Here is a 13,506-nt window from a genome sequence, read left to right as displayed (position 1 = left end):
GCTAGCACAGCTCACCCTGCCTTGGCATTCCTTGTCTGAGCCACCCCACCCAACCTGCTAGTTCAGGCAGGTGCCCTTCTTAATCGGCACCTGCCCTGCCATACCCTGTGGTCAGCCTCGTTTGGGACTGGTGAACCCGCAAAGCAACCACCGCCCCACCACACCTTGGACAGCTCTGGCTGGGACTGCATCCTAGCCCCACCCAGCATGCCCGCAGCAGTTGCAGCACAGTCACAACAGGAGGGCACACACAGCCCACCTGGCATGTCCCTGGGGTACTTGGTTCTGGTGACCTGGTGGGGTGGGTAGGATTATGCTGCTTGGCCCCACAGGACACTTCTACACAAGGCCACTGCTTGCAAGGCCGGGAGTCGTAACTGATGTAATGCAAAGAGAAAAGCAGAGTCAACAGAATGAGAAGACAAGAGTTTACTCTAAATGAAAGAACAAAAGAAAACCTCATAAAAAGAACTAAATAAAACCACAACAAGCAGTCTACCTGAGAGTTCAAAGTAATGGTTATAAAGATGCTCACTGAACTAGAAAGGGGTTGTATAAACTCAGAAAAAGAGAAAATATAAAAAAGAACCAATTAGAGATGAAGAATATAATAAATGAAGTGAAAAAGAATCCGCTACTAGATTAGAGGATACAGCAGAATAGATCAGTGACCTGGAAGACAAGGTAGTGGAAACCATCCAAGCTGAACAGAAAAGGAATTTTTAAACATGAGGATTTTTAAAACATCAACTAGGACGACATCAAGTATACTAATATTCATAGTATCAGAGTCCCAGAAGGAGAAGAGAGAGGCAGAAAATCTGAAGAAATAGCTGAAAATTTTCCTAATCAGGGGAAGGAAATAGATGTCCAGGAAGCACAGAGCCCCAAACAAGATGAACCCAGTGATGTCCACACTAAAGCACTTAGTAATAAAAAGGTCAAAAATTAACAAGAGAATCTTAAAAGCAGTAAGAGAAAAGCAACTGATTACATACAAGGGAACCCCCCTAATGCTATCAGGTGATTTTTTTTTTTTTATAGCAAAGACATTGAAGGCCTGAATAAAGTGGTGTCATGATATATTCAAAGTGCTGAAAGGAAAAAGCCTACAACGAAGAATACTGTGTCTGGCAGAGTTACTCAGAATTCAAGGAGAGAGGTTTTCTCAGACAAAACTTAAAAGAGAGTTCATCATCCCTAAATGGTCTTTGCAAGAAATGTTAAAGGCACATCTTTAAGTAGATAAGAAAATGCCAACTAGAAGAAAATCATAAAGAGAAAACAGAAAATAAGTCTCTAGTAAAAGCAAACATACAATATAATAGAGCAATCACTTGTAAGACTAATAGGACATTTAAAAGAAATAGTAAAATCAGTTATATTTCTAGTAATTACACAAAATAAAAATGTAAAATATGACACCATATACATAAAACTTGGGGAAAGAATAAAAATGTAGTGCTTTCAGTGTGCAAACTTAAACATCAACTGAAAATAGACTGTTGTATATGAACCTCATGGTAACCACAAACTTAAAACCTATAATAGATACACAAAAAGTAAAGAGGAATCCGAGCAGAAGACTAAAGAAAGCCATCAAACCACAAGGGAAGAGAGCAAGAGGAAGAAACTACAAAAACAACCAGAAAACAGAAAAATGGTAATAAGCACATACCTGTCAATAATTATTTTAAATGTTAATTAAATACTCCAATCAAAAAACATAGGGTGACTGGGTTTAAAAAAAAAATTGCTGCCTACAAGAGATTCCCTTCAGATCTAAAGAAACAACACATAGACTGGGGTGTCTGGGTGGCTCAGTCAGTTGAGCAACCAACTTCAGCTTAGGTCACGATCTCACAGTTTGTAGGTTTGAGCCCCATGTCAGGCTCTGTGCTGACAGCTCAGAGCCTGGAGCCTGTTACGGATTCTGTGTCTCACTCACTCTCTGCCCCTCACCTGCTCGTGCTCTCTCTCAAAAATAAGTATTTAAAAAAAAAAAAAAAAGACACATGCATCCTGAAAGTGAAGGGAGGAAAATGATATTCCATGCAAATAGAAGCAAAAAAAAACAAAAAACAAAAAAAACTGCACTAGCAACACTTAAAAAAATTTTAATGTTTATTTGTTTTGAGGGAGAGACAGAGTGCAAGCAGAAGAGGGGCAGAGAGAGAGGGAGACACAGAATCTGAAGACGGTTCCGAGCTCCGAGCTGTCAGCACAGAGCCCAACACAGGGCTTGCACTCAGGAACTGCAAGATCAGGACCTGAGACAAAGTTGGACGCTTAGCCGACTGAGCCACCCAGGCTCCCCGGATACAGTATACTTTAAAACAAAGACTAACAAAACACAAAGAGGGCATTGCATAATGATAAAAGGATCAATCCAACAAGAGGATATAATGATTGTAAGTATCTATGCATCCAATAGGAACATCTAAATATATAAAGCAATTTATTAACAGACATAAAGGGAGAAATGAATAGTAATAATAGTAGAGGACTTTAACACCCCACTTACATCAATGCATAGATCATCCAACAGAAACGCAATAAGGAAACACTGACTTTGGACGACATAATAGATCAGATGCACTTAATGGATATACAGAATATTCCATCCAAAAACAGAACACACAAGTGCACACGGAACATTCTCCAGGATAGCTCACATGTGAGGCCACAAAACAAGTAAACTTAAGACTGAAGTCATATCCAGCATCTTTTCTGACTACGACAGTATGAAACTAGAAATCAATTACAGAGGGGTACCTGACTGGCTCAGACAGTACAGCATGTGATTTTTGATCTCAGGGTTGTGAGTTCAAGCCCCACACTGGTGTAGAAATTACTTTAAAAAATAAAATCTTTAAAAACATCAATTATGGGGGCGCCTGGGTGGCTCAGTCGGTTGAGTGTCCGACTTCAGCTCAGGTCATGATCTCACGGTCCATGAGTTTGAGCCCTGTGCCGGGCTCTGTGCTGACGGCTCAGAGCCTGGAGCCTGCTTCAGATTCTGTGTCTCCTTCTCTCTCTGCCCCTCCCCTGCTCACACTCGGTCTCTCTCTCTCAAAAATAAATAAACATTAAAAAAAATTTTTTTTAAAACATCAATTATGGGGGAAAAAACATATGGAAGCTAAACAACACGCTACTGAACTGGGTCGAGGAAATTAAAAAGATACCTTGAGACAAATGCAAATGGAAAAACAACAGTTCAAAATATTTGGGATGCAACAGAAGCAGTTCTAAAAGGGAAGTTTAGAGAGCCACCTGGGTGGCTCAGTCAGTTAAGCGTCCACCTCTAGATTTCAACTCAGGTCATGATCTCACAATTGGTGAGTTCAAGCCCCGTGTCAGGCTCTGTGCGGACAGTGTGGAGCCTGCTTGGGATTCTCTGCCCCTCCCCTACTCTCTCAAAATAAATAAAACTTTTAAATAAAAGGGGAGTTTAGAGCAATACAAGCCTACCTCAAGAAACAAAAATCTCAATCTAACCTTACACACAAAGAAACTAGAAAAAGAAGAAATGAAGTTGAAAATTAGAAGAGATAATAAAGAGAACAGAAATAAATGAAATACAGACTTAAGAAACGAGAAAAAAAATAACCAATGAAACTAGAATTGGTTCTTTGAAAAAATAAGCAAAATAGATAAACCTCTAGCCAGACTTATAATAAAAGAGAGGACTCAAAATCAAATGACAAATAACCAACACCACAAAACAGAAAGGATTATGAGACTACTGTGAAAAATTATACAACAAATTGGACAACCTAGAAGAAATGGATTCCTAGAAAAATACCAAGAATGAATTAGGAAGAAACAAAATCTGAACAGACTGATGACTAGTAATGAAATTGAGACATTAAAAAAAGAAAAAAAATACCCACACACCCAGCCAACCAACAAAATCCAACAACTCTCACCAAACCAAAGTCCTAGATCAGATGCTTTACAGATGAGTTGTACCAGACTTTTCAAGAAGTGTTACTACCTATTCTGAAACTATTCCAAAATATTGAAGAGGAAGGAATCCTTCCAAATTCATTCTATTAAACCAGCATTACCCTGATACCAAAAACCAAAGGCACTACAAAGTAGAAAATTACAGGTATTTCTGATAAACATGATTATAGCATTCCTCAACAAAATATCAGCAAACTGAATCCAACAATATATTAAAAGGATCATTCATCATGACCAAGTAGGATTTGTTCCAGGGATGCAAGGATGGTTCAATGTCTGAAAATCAAACAGCACGTTAACAAAGGAAAGGATAAAAATCATATGATCATTTCAGTAGACAACAGAAAAAGCATTTGACAAAATTCAACATCCACTCATAGAAATTATCAACAAAGGGAGTACAGAGGGAGCACACATCAACATAATAAAGGACAGATATGACAAGCTAACATACTCAGTGGTGAAAAGCTAAAAGCTTTCCCTCTGAGATTAGGAACAAGACAGACAAAGATGTCCACTCATGCCACTTATATTCAACATAAGTACTGGAAGTCATAGCCACAGCAATCAGACAAGAAAAAGAAAAGCCATCCACACTGGTAAGTAGGAAGGAAAACTGTCACTATTTGCAAGTGACATAGTATTTTTAGAAAGCCCTAAACAATTAGAATAAATGAATTCACTAAAGTTACAGGATAGAAAGTTAATGTACAAAAATCAGTTGGGTCTCTGTACACTAAAATGGGCATAAAGAGAAATTAAGAAAATCCCACTGGGGCGCCCTGGGTGTCTCAGTGGGTTAAGTGTCTGACTCTGATTTCAGCTCAGGTCATGGTCTCACGCTTTGTGGGATCGAGCCCTACACTGGGCTCTGTGCTGATAGCGTAGATAGAGCCTGCTTGGGATTCCCTCCCCACCTCTCTCTGCACCTCCTGCGCTTGTGTTCTCTCTCTCTCAATAAACAAACATTTAAAAAGCCCCATTTACAATTGTGTAAGAATAAAATACATAGGAATAAATTTAACCAAAGTTGTTAAAGACCTATACTCTGAAAACTCTAGGATACTGATGAAAGAAAGTGAAGACATCACAAATAAATGTAAAGATATTCCATGCTCATGGATTGGAGGAATTAATGTTAAAATGTCCATTCAACCCAAAGCAATTCACAGACTCAGTGTAATCCCTATCAAAACACCAGTAATATTTTTCAGAGAAAATCCTAAGATGTGTAAGGGACCACAGAACACCCTGAAGAGCTAAAGCAATCTTATCACAATCTCAGATTTACTATACTACAAAGCTATAGTAATCAAAACTATATGATACTGGCACAAAAACACACAAGGGGGTGCCTGGCTGGCTTGGTCAGAGGAGCATGTGACTCTTGATCTCGGGGTCGTGAGTTCAAGCTCCACATTGGGTGTAGAGATTACTTAAATAAAATTTTGTAAAAACAGACACATATCAGTGGAACAGAATACAGAGCTCCGGCATAAATCCATACTTGTACAGTGAATAATTTACAACAAAGGAGGCAAGAATACACAGGAGAAAAGATCGTCTCTTCAATAAATGGTGTTGGGAAAATGACCACTTTCTTACATCATAAACAAAAATAATTCAAAATGGATTAAAGACCCAAATGTAAGATCTGAAACCATAGGCAGTAAACTCTTGAACATCAAGTTCAAGAAAGAAAAGAAAATGTAGGCAGTAAACTCTTAAACATCAGTTTTAGTTATATTTTTTGGATTTGTTCTCAGGCAAGGGCAACAGAATAAAAAATAAGCAACAGGAATTACATTGAAGTAAAAGGTTATGCGCAGTGTAGGAAACATCAACAAAACAAAAAGGCAACATACTGAATGGAAGAAACTATTTGCAAATGATAAGCCTGATAAGTGGTTAATATCCAAAACATGTAAAGAACTCATACAATTCAACACCAATAAAAAAATCTAGTTTAAAAATGGGTAGAAGACCTGAACAGACATTTCTTCAAAGAAGACATACACATGCCAACAGACACATGGAAAGATGCTCAATGTCTCTAACCATCAGGGAAATGCAAATCAAAACCACAATGTGGTATCACCTCACGCCAGTCAGAATGGCTAGTATCAAAAAGACAAGAAATAACAAGTGTTGGCAAGGGTGTGGAAAAGGGAACCCTTGTGCAGGGTTGGTGGGACTGTAATTGGTACAGGTACTATGGAAAACAGTATGGCAGTTCCTCAAGAAATTACAAATAGAAATACCACACAATCCAATAATTACACTTCTGCTTATCTGCCTGAAAAAAAAAAAGGCACTAATTCAAAAAGATACATGCATCCCTGTGTTAACGGCACCATTATTTACAACCACCAAGATATGGAAAAAATCTAAGTGCCTGTCAATAGATGAATGGACAAAGGTTTGCATATACAAAATGGGATGTTACTCAGCCATAAAAAAAGAATGAAATCTTGCCATATGCAACATGTATGGACCTAGAGGGTATTATGCTAAGTGAAATAAGTCAAAGAAAGACAAATACTTTATGATTTCACTTGTGTGGAATCTAAAAAATAAATGACCAAACAAAAAAATTAAAAATAGAGAACTGGTGGCTGTTTTAAGGGGATTTAGAGGTACAGACTCCAGTTATAAATTAGTCATGGGGATGCAAAATACAATGTAGAGAATATAGTCAATAATAGTGTAATAAGTTTGTATGGTGAGCATTTTGTAGACAAATGTCAAAGCTCTATGGTTTACACCTGTAACTACTGTAATATTGTATGTTCACTATGCTTCCGTTACAAAAGGAACCTACCAAACTGTATGGTACTGGCACAAAAACAGACATATACATCAACAGGACAGTATACAGAGGCCCGACACAAAGCCAGATGGAGACAGATGGAATCAAGACCAGGAAACTTCAAAGCAAACGACTGGGTTTCTTCATAAAATAAATTTTAAGGGGAAGAAGAGATGCAGGAAAATTTAACAGGTTAAAAGATTTAGACTGCAATGCGTGGCTCCCATTTGGATCCTAAGTCAAACAAACAACAAGAATGTAGGACACTGTGACAGTTTGAATACTGGTATATTAAAAGAGTTGGGGTTTCTTAAACATGATAATAGTATTGTGGTTGCATTTTATTTTTAATAGTCATGCTTAAAGATACATGCTGAAATATTTTCTGAAATAAATGCTAAAATGTAGAAACTACAACAATTTGAATTTCCTTCAAGATTATATAGAAGAGGTTTGGGACGAGTGGATGGGATCGTTATCGGCCAGGAGTTGATAACTGATGGGGCCAAGTAATGAATACATGGGGGTTTTTATATTCTAGTTTTATATATATTTTAACCTCTCCAGAAAGAAAGTTATATATATGCTAAAATTAAAAATGCAACGTAAGGACAGTATTAATCATCATTACGTTATATAGCAAACCATCCCAAAACTCATTGCCTTATGACAGGAGGTATTTTTTTCTTACTGCTGAGTCTTTGGGTTAGCTAGGGGTTGACTGATAGAGGCAGATCTTTCAGGCTACATGTTGAATTCAGATCCAAGTTACGTGTTTTCATTCTGGATGCCCAGGCTGAAGAGGCAACAGATGTTAAATGCATGCTACTCTCAGATCACAAAAGTGCCATCAAAATCAAAACAGTGCATTTCAAGCTTCTGCTCATGGCCAGATTTAAGCTCCTCCTTCTAAGAAACCATGGCAAGGGTATAGATACATTTCTATTCAAGGAAAGTGAAGAACTGAGACCAATAAAACAGTCGTCTCGTGGTCTGAAAATGAAAGTTAAGGAAATGAAAGTTAATTTCCCAGGAATGGATGAAAGAAAGAAGGCCTAGCAGACTAATTCAGGAGTCCTAAAATTGACTAATAAAAGTCCCAGAAAGAGAGAAGACAAAAGAGGAAAATTCCTTTTTTCCCATAATTTTTCTGAGTTGGGGGTGGGGGGTGAGGTCTAAATTGGAAGGGTTCTAACACATCAAGTTTCAGAATGTCAAAAGTAATGGAAGATCCTGTTTCTAGATGTGGGGGAAAGGGCACCAAAAAAGGAGACTCAAACTGACATCTCTAACTAGGTTGTCATTTTCATTCCTTGTTAAATGCTGCTTGTTCTGAGACTATGATTTTCATCCTTTGTGAAGATTCGATTTCTGGTTAGTGAAGCATTAACTTTGATATCTTTATACCAATATTTGGCCCATACAGAACTGACCAGACCTTCAAACTCAGCATTTTGAGCCTTTCTACGTTATGCAAATTACCCAGGGAAGCAAATGAATTCTTTAAATAAAGTTTTACACAGACTGATTTTTATTGGTCAACGGATAAGCACAAAAAAAAACTGCATCCCCCAAAAGCCAGGATATGGTTGGAATAGATCTTAATCCGGATTCTGTAAGGATAGAAATGTGTATACTGCCATTAGAGCCAACCAAAGTTTTGTTTGGGGATTTTAGGTTTTGTAATGTTTTAGGTAAGTTTATAATACAAAAAAAAGTTCCTCATTAAATATACCTTCTTATTATCTCTGAAATTTTTTTTAAGCTCACTGAAAACTGAGGCTAATTTGGAAGTTTTGAAGTCAATACCTAGTGAAAAATTAATGATTGAAACTGGTAAGTTTATGCTTTTTGAACTTTCATTTTCCTATTAAACCATACCAAAACAGAGCTAGACAAAAGTTAAATATCTTAAAGACGCTCAATCTCAACAATTATACTTTTCAGAAAACCTTTGAGGTTTTTATTAACAGAAAAGTATCCAATCAAGTTTCTCAATTTTAGAAGTTTGACTAAGCCAAGCACTTAAAAATGGGATGTCAGAATATGTGGTGACTAAGGAGGTTATAAATATTTTATTAAACTAGTAGTCTTATTTCACCTCAGGGTTTCAAAATCTTCAAAACATTTTTTACATAATGTCATCTTTGTAATGGCTTAATTCTACGATACTTTTCAAGTAAAGTACATAAATTTAAATCAAACTGGTTTAGTCAAAGAATTTTAGAAATTAATCTGTTGCCTCTTAAAACAAGGTTAGAAGCTAAAAATTTTACCTAGCCCTGAACTTAAGGCTTTACTTACACATATGGACTTTTTAGTAAAGTCAAGACTAAGCCATTCTGAAGAATCAGGTTTATTTCCTTAGAGAGTCATGACAAATTATTTTATTAAAAGCACAATGCTTGTAAAATGTGTAAATTCTTACAATTCTTTATTAAAGAAAGAGGTAAGTGAATAATCCTAGTATTGAAAGCCACTGTTTTCCATTCAGGAGAGGCAAATAGAGGTTTAACTTTTTTCTGGTTATAATTGGTGTTCTTTTAGCTTTCTTTTTTAAAAAGTATGTCATACACCAACAGTAATGTTAGCAGAAAAAAAATAAGACTCCTAAAAAGCAATTAAAATTTTTAAAATGCATTTAAAAATTTGTAGTGTTCAAGGTTTAATCTTGTGCTTAGATTTTTTTTTTGCTTTCAATCATAGCTTGTATTTAGGAATTTACATTATTTGTTTGATAACGTTAATTACAAAAACAGTAATTTGAGGGGCGCCTGGGTGGCAGCTCAGTTAAGTGTCCGACTTCGGCTCAGGCCACGATCTCACAGTTCGTGGGCTCGAGCCCCGCATTGGGCTCTGTGCTGACAGCTCAGAGCCTGGAGGCTGCCTCAGATTCCGTGTCTCCCTCTCTCTCTCTGCCCTTCCCCTATTCTCTCACACAAAAATAGACATTTAAAACTTTTTTTAAAAAATCAGTAATTTGAAAGGTAAATCTCTGAAGAGACTTCTTTCTTTGCTCAACTCCAGATGCACCTTGGTGTGGAGTGAAAAGTACACATGCTGGGTCAAAATATGTAAAAACTTCGTTTCCTACCAAAAAGAAGTGGGAAAATGGGCACTGTGTGAAAGACAGGAATGAACCCTGCCATATAATGTAAGTATTTTGTTTTCTTGGTCTTCAGAACATTAAAGTCAACTACCAAATGCCACTTACAGAATGAACTCAAGGGACTAAAGTTGGGTGAAATTCAAATGAAGTTCAGCTCAAAGGCCACCATTTTGAAAGGATTTGGAAGGATTTGCACTAAGTTGCTCTGTCTCTGCCCCTCTTCATATCATTTCAACCTCTCAGCTCAATAAAAGTGGTTATATTACAGCAGTAAGAACTTCATGTGATTTTGGTCTATTTGTCATTTTGTAGGAAAGGCAGAAAAGATTCTCATACTGCTTCCTGGCTGATGGTTATAAAAATGCATTCTTAGCAGGAGACCTTTTTAATGGTATCTGTATTTTAAATGAATTGACAACCTGAATAAACCTAAGAAGTAACACATTTCTTGGAGCCCCTGAACAAAAGGGCAAGGTATAGAAAAGGATTTCCTTTTTCTACCCCAAAAGGAGAAAAAAAAATTCAGAATTAGTTTTTGATTATAATACATGTAGCATGTGAAAAGAAGGGCTGTTTACCCATCTAACTGTTAAGGAGCTACAGAGCATGTAACTTACAGGTTAACTTTATATCATTTTAATGGGCACATCCAGTTTTTGTTTGCATAAGCTGACAATTTAAATCTAGACTGTATCAATCAAGTATGGTTTACCAGTTCAGGCAATTGAACTGTTAATTTTAGGTTGTAATAATTCCTTTCATATACATTTTTTAAGTAGCTTTTAACAGGTAAGTGTATCAGATAAGATCTAAAATGCAGCAGGCAGAAAAGTGAAAAATTATTCTACAAAAATAATACTGGAAAGATTTTCCTTTGTTAACATTCTGTTGTTGGCAAGGATTTTAAAACCAAATGTTTTAAAACCCATAGGCTGAGGAATACATTTAAATCCTGGCTAGTAAAGAATCACTTGTAACGTTTATAAAAGGCAGCTACCTGCAGATTGTCAGAAGACAATTATTTCTGAATCTTTCGGAGATTTCAAGAGACACTAGAGACAACAAACTGGTATTTTTCCAGCAGCCAGCTTAGAGGAAGTATTGGCCAACGGGGATCCAAGTCAGTTTTCTATACTGCCTTGATGTTAAGTACAGTATAGATCTGGACCTAGGTTACACATCTGTAAAACAAAATTCTGTGGTCTTCCAAGTGCAGACTGTTAAGCAAGAAAGCTGGAGTCTCAGCTGCAATTATGAATACCAGTTGAGGAGGCTGAGCTTGGGAAAGCCAGCATTTACAAACTGAAAGTTTTTAAACCACATTTCAAAAACACACATGCCTCTAGTCTAACGCTAATTACTAATTAATTCCTACTTAAAAAGTCATTTTTATCAATCCCATCTATTAACAGTTTTATATTTTAATTATTTTTATAGAGATCTTTTCTCCCTTTTAGATTATAAATTCCATGAAACACATTTTGAAGCTCTTGTATGTCAGGAAGGTGTAAGTTACTGAGGTTACATAGAAGAATCAAAGTCCCTGCCCGCATCCACCCAGCAGATGACGAGACACATTCTGCCAGACACTTTGGATAAGACATTGAAGGTGTCAGACAGGAATCCTTGCCCTCCTGAAGCAAAGCAGCAGAAAGTATAATCCAAGATGTTAGTTCTGTTATAGAGGTATGAATATACGACTAGGAGCACAGGACATAGTCACTGCCTGCCTTGTGGGGAAGTAGCTTAACTAAGGTGACATTTCAACTGGTCACAAAGTGCAACTGGGAGTTAGGCCAGACCAGGACAGACGCCTTGAGCAAAGGCAGGCTGCAGAAGGGCTTGGCTGCTCAGAGGGGAAACAGTGAGTTTACTGTGACAAAAAGTAGGATGCACGGGTAAGTAGTAAGTCTGGGAAGACTGGTGAGGGCTCCTGTATGCCAACCTTAGTAGTTTAGATTTCACCAGGACCCAAGGACTTTCAGCAGGAAAATGGCAGTTGTTTTTAAAACGCTGTTAACATATCAGCACAGAGAAAGGACTGAAAAAGGAGATGGGTGGCAGGAACCTTACTGATTTCACACATTATGCAGGTAAGTTCTAATTCTGAGTAGTTAACAGAGGAAAGTTCTGTAGTTTACTAAGAAAATTGGGTCCTTAATGTCAATTTAAATGTTAACAGATTTGCTTTTAGCATACTTTGATCTAGATAATAAAAATTTAGTCTACATTAAGCGAAGCTTTTGTGTTACGATTATGTACTTAAAAAATTCCAGTAAGTCTCTAATCTCTGTCCCTAATTCCTTTAGTTGCTTATATTTAAGAAACCCATAGCAGGGACAAAAAACTTAACACAAAGAATATTTAAATGTTTAATTTGGACTTCAGAACTTTCTAATTCATGTATAAAAACATTACATATAGTACGGCTAGAGAACACTCACGATGATGATTATTCTAGGCAGAGAAACTGAAAGATCTGACCCCCAGGCTGTTCTTGATCGTGCCGGGAAAAAGTACAGAGGAGAAAGCACGTCTCCTGCCCCCTCCCCCAATAACCATGCATTATGCCAAGTAAATAACTTGTAACTTCCTTTGCGGTCACTGTGCTAATGATGATGCAGCAATTTCCTGCTGTCCTTTGAGACTAATTCTCTTAGCAGCGGTGCTCAAACTTTGCTGTACCCACAATGCCACCCACCTTGCGACTCGGCACACATGTACGTATAAAACCAAACAAAAATGAAACAGTACTTCCCTTAAGTGCAATGTACTTTTCCTTTTCTTACAATTTTCTGAAAATTCATCATGACCCGCTAATGAATGCATAATGACTTACGGTTTGAAAGAGCTCGTCGTCTTCACTGGGTTAGTTCCATTAATTTGTGGTAGACATGATATGGGCTGGTTTTAGAATTTATTTGAACCTGGTCCTTGTCTCAACTTACCCTATTTTAAATATGGCAGCAGTTCAGCCTTTCTGTTGAAAACTTTATAGCTGGTTAAAGCTTGTTATGTTAAAGGTGCTAGTACAAGAGCTTCCTTTGCATGGATGAAGAGAAAACCTTTAAAACTGAGCAGGTACTTGGAAATAACCATCCATTTTTGTTTTCTCTTTTAGTCAAATACTGGAGATAATGTCAGCAGTGAGAGAGCAGGATCCACTGGAATTAGCCAATACACTATATAACAACACCATTAAAATCTTTTTTCCTGACATGTAATTAGTATGTCCTTTCCATTTTCCATCATGTATGTAAAATTTCATGGTAAACCTTACTAAAGGACTGAATAAAGAAATGCTCTGGAAGTTGAATGGAAAGTTATTGTATGTTACTGCACACCATCCCCCTCATTTTTAACCCATAAAGTCAGATCAAAAAATTTTTAATGTCAACTGATGTCTTAGTTTACATCAATGAAAACTCCCAAATATTTCATCTTGTAATCTCTTCCAAAGTCTGAAAGGACAATTTTATGTCAGCGCTGCAAACACAGAATGGCCAATAAGCGTACTGGGTTTTTGTTTTGTTTTGTTACATCAAAATTAAACAAGTAGCACATTCTGGTTTATATCCCAAAGTTTAGTTGAGATAAACCCGTTTCTCAACTCTTA

At 37.0% G+C, this 13,506-nt stretch overlaps 1 protein-coding gene across 6 annotated transcripts in view; it reads left to right on the top strand.

Annotated features, from left to right (window-relative positions):
- TATDN1 (TatD DNase domain containing 1) overlaps positions 1-13,206 on the top strand; it is a 45,228-nt gene extending 32,022 nt beyond the window's left edge. For 5 of the 6 annotated variants that reach the window (XM_047074168.1, XM_047074169.1, XM_047074172.1 and 2 more), the window contains 3 exons: positions 8,547-8,617; positions 9,809-9,935; positions 13,012-13,206. In XM_047074168.1, the coding sequence (XP_046930124.1) occupies positions 8,547-8,617; positions 9,809-9,935; positions 13,012-13,114 (301 nt within the window). In that variant the 3' untranslated portion in view covers positions 13,115-13,206. Of the gene's footprint in view, positions 1-8,546; positions 8,618-9,808; positions 9,936-13,011 lie in introns of those variants that run through there. The other variant, XR_006961122.1, reaches the window with a different exon arrangement.
- Positions 13,207-13,506: the final 300 nt, after the last annotated feature.

The sequence above is a fragment of the Lynx rufus genome, unplaced genomic scaffold, assembly GCF_022079265.1.
Source record: "Lynx rufus isolate CCGP_SWC_20201006 ecotype Redwood Valley unplaced genomic scaffold, mLynRuf1.p SCAF_12, whole genome shotgun sequence".
Taxonomy (NCBI): Eukaryota; Metazoa; Chordata; class Mammalia; order Carnivora; family Felidae; genus Lynx; species Lynx rufus.
Note: the sequence above shows the minus strand (reverse complement) of the source record. Positions and strands in the feature narration are given on the sequence as shown.